A 3,982-nucleotide genomic window follows, 5' to 3' on the forward strand; every position below is an offset into this window, starting at 1 on the left:
AAGATCCCAGGTCTTGGGACAAAAATTCACTATTTGATAAGAACTGCTGGGAAAATTGGAAGACAGTGTGGGAGAGGTTAGGAATAGATCAACACCTCACACCCTACACCAAGATAAATTCAAAATGGGTGAAAGACTTAAACATAAAGAAGGAAACCATAAGTAAATTGGGTAAACACAGAATAGTATACATGTCAGACCTTTGGGAAGGGAAAGACTTTAAAACCAAGCAAGACATAGAGAGAATCACAAAATGTAAAATAAATAATTTCGACTACATCAAATTAAAAGGCTTTTGTACAAACAAAAGCAATGTAACTAAAATCAGAAGGAAAACAACAAGTTGGGAAAAAATCTTCATAAAAACCTCTGACAAAGGTTTAATTACTCAAATTTATAAAGAGCTAAATCAATTGTACAAAAAATCAAGCCATTCCCCAATTGATAAATGGGCAAGGGACATGGATAGACAGTTTTCAGATAAAGAAATAAAAACTATTAATAAGCACATGAAGAAGTGCTCCACATCTCTTATAATCAGAGAGATGCAAATCAAAACAACTCTGAGGTATCACCTCACACCTAGCAGATTGGCTAACATGACAGTTATGGAAAGTAATGAATGCTGGAGGGGATGTGGCAAAGTAGGGACATTAATTCATTGCTGGTGGAGTTGTGAACTGATCCAGCCATTCTGGAGGGCAATTTGGAACTATGCCCAAAGGGCGATAAAAGAATGTCTACCCTTTGATCCAGCCATAGCACTGCTGGGTTTGTACCCCAAAGAGATAATGGACAAAAAGACTTGTACAAAAATATTCATAGCTGCGCTCTTTGTGGTGGCCAAAAATTGGAAAATGAGGGGATGCCCATCAATTGGGGAATGGCTCAACAAATTGTGGTATATGTTGGTGATGGAATACTATTGTGCTCAAAGGAATAATAAAGTGGAGGATTTCCATGTGAACTGGAACAACCTCCAGGAAGTGATGCAGAGCGAGAGGAGCAGAACCAGGAGAACATTGTACACAGAGACAAACACACTGTGGTATAATCGAATATAATGGACTTCTCCATTAGTGGTGGTGTAATGTCCCTGCACAATCTGCAGGGATCAAGGAGAAAAAAACACTATCCAAAAGCAGAGGACAAACTGAGGGAATAGAAACACCAAGGAAAAGCAACTGCCTGACTACAATGGCTGAGGGGACATGACAGAGGAAAGACTCGGAGCGAACACTCTGATGCAAATACTAACAACATGGCAATGGGTTCAAGTCAAGAACACATATGATACCAGTGGAATCACCCGTCGGCCACGGGGGGTGGGAGGGAGGAAAAGAAAATGATCTTTGTCTTTAATGAAAAATGCATGGAAATGAACAAATAAAATACTATAAAATTAAAAAAAAAAAAGAAAGACACTTAAGGAAAGGGTAGGGTTTTTGATCATAAATCTTCAGAAACATCACCTCATTGGAAAAGATGAACTAGAAAATAAATGTTCTGTAATGAGACAGATGGTTGAGAATCTCTTCATGTTGAAAGGCTGAAACCCAAGTAGTGGGAGGTCAAGGAGGAGAAGTGAAAACAGTTTTTCTAAGCCAGTGAAATGAATTTATTAAAACATCATAACGGATCCCTCAGCCATGTTGTACTAAAGTAGAGAAACTTGCTGGAAATGAGCTCTTTAGTGAAGGAATCTGCTCATGAAAGAGGACACTTTGCTTCATTTCCTAGAAGGTCGGGTCTTGGGGCTTCTTGGTCTCTGCCACCTGGCAACCATGCAAGCTCCATCAATTGCGATGGCTCTTCCATGTCCCCTTGCTGTACAGGCTGATGGAATCTGTTGTTCTTACAATGCCATGGGATTAGCCTAAAGCATGAGAGAACAAGGATTCCTGTGAGGCCGGGAATGGGTGGCTGTTCAGTAGAAGCCATAGGAGTAATATCTTCCACAGCAAGATGGGCGGCAGCAGCCATAGCCATAGCCACCATAGCCATAGCCGCCATAGCCCAGACCTCCACAGCCACAGCCTCCACAGCCATAGCCTAGGCCACGGAAGCTGCCACATCCACAGCCATAACCACAGCCATAGCCATAGCCCAGACCCCCATAGTAGTTGCCGTAGTAGCACATGGTTTCAGGATGCTCAGAGTTGGTTGGATGTCAATGGCAGTTTGTTTGAATGTGTTTGGCACCACCTGCGTGGGGACTTTTATACAATTCCAGCAGGAAGAGGGGCAGATGCACAGCAGAAATGCATATTTCTCATTCATAAACTGCTCAGTAAACATCACATTCTTGTCATTGTTTGTTCCCTGAGATCATTTCCTCCAGCTCTTTAAGGCTGTTTTATGTCCCTTTGGCCAGACCTCATCCTTGTAATGAGAAATGATTATAGTGTTGCCAATGTCTACGTAGTTAATTTGACTCTTGTTTCATGCCATGGATTCCCTAGGGAGCGTTAACCTTCTTCCACTTTGCTTGTCGATCAGGCCTTCTGATTCCCCCTCTGCCTCTCTCTTTCTCTCTCCCTTCTTTTTTGTCTCTTAAAAAAAAAAAGAACTCCTACCTTGTCTCTTAGAATAATACTAAGTATTGTTTCCAAGGCACAAGAGTAGAAAGGGCTGGACGATTAGGATTGATTGAATTGCCAGAGTTACACAGCTAAGAAGTCTCTGAGACCAAATTTGAATCCAGGAGCTCCAATCTCTATCTGCTTGGCTCTCTATCTGCTGAGCCACGTATTTGCCCATTTCTCTCTCTTTCAAAAAATCATTTATTCATTTTTGTAGATTTGAACATTTCTTTTTAGTTTCAACTTTTCTTTTTCTCCAACATCATTTCCAGCCATTGAAATGGAAATCAAAACGATACTCATTATCCATGTGAAGTCACACAAAACATATTTTTATATTGATCTTGCTTTTAAAACAAAACAAAAGAGGCAGCCAGGCATACCTCAGTGGAAATAGAGTCAGGCCTGGAAATGAGAAATCCTGGATTCTAATCTGCTCTCAGACACTTCCTAGCTGTGCTACCCTGGGCAAGTCAGCTAACCCCAAATATCTAGCTCTTACCACTCTTGTGCTTTGGAATAAATAGTTAGTATTGATTCTAAGACAGAAGGCAAGGGTTTAAAAAATCACAAAAAATACAAAAAGTGAAAAAAAATTATACTTCAATTTGCACTGCGAGTTCATCAGTTCTCACTCTGGCACAGCATGGTGATTTTTGTCATGAACCCTCTTGAATGGTCTTGGATTATTTTATTGATTCAAATAGAAGAACCTTTCACCGCACATCACTATGATAATATTGCTTTTACTGTGTACAATGATTGCCTAGTGTTGCTCATTTCAATTTGTCTCAGTTCATATTGGTCTTACTACATTTTCTTAAAACCATCTACATCAATATTTCTTCTAGCTAGTGTATCACATGATATACCTCAATTTGTTCAGCGATTCCCTAATTGATTGGCATACCAGCAATTTCAAAATCTTTGCCACCACAAAGTGAGCTATTAAAATTTTTTGTATCAATAGATTCTTTTCCTCTTTAAAAATCTTTTTGTAATATGAACTTAGTGGTAGTATTACTGGGGTAAAAGAATACATAGTTTTATAACTCTTTGGATGTATCTCTAAATTTTTTCAAGCTCAAAATTCCATCAATGATTCATTAGTGTCCCATTTCCCACAGACACCTTGCAGTTTTTGCCATTTCTGGTAAGTATAAGATGGTATTTAAGAATAATTTTAATTTGCATTGCCCTAATCAGTATTGATTCAAATTATTTCCCAATAGAACTCTAGATAGATTTAATTTCTTTAAAAAACTCTTGGAGATAGTAAGGAAAAATACTTGTACAAAAATATTTCTAGCTGCATTCTTTGTGGTGACAAAGAATTGGAAAATATGGGGGTGTTCATGGATTGGGGAATGGCTGTATAAATTATGGTATCTGATGGTGAT

At 39.0% G+C, this 3,982-nt stretch overlaps 1 protein-coding gene across 1 annotated transcript; it reads right to left on the minus strand.

Annotated features, from left to right (window-relative positions):
- Positions 1-1,611: 1,611 nt before the first annotated feature.
- Positions 1,612-2,172, minus strand: LOC107649123 (keratin-associated protein 20-2-like). The gene has a single exon (XM_016422564.2). The coding sequence runs from the start codon at positions 2,138-2,140 to the stop codon at positions 1,928-1,930; it is 213 nt and encodes a 70-aa protein (XP_016278050.1). The 5' UTR covers positions 2,141-2,172; the 3' UTR covers positions 1,612-1,927.
- Between the last annotated feature and the right edge of the window lie 1,810 nt (positions 2,173-3,982).

This window comes from Monodelphis domestica, chromosome 4 (genome assembly GCF_027887165.1).
Source record: "Monodelphis domestica isolate mMonDom1 chromosome 4, mMonDom1.pri, whole genome shotgun sequence".
NCBI lineage: Eukaryota > Metazoa > Chordata > Mammalia > Didelphimorphia > Didelphidae > Monodelphis > Monodelphis domestica.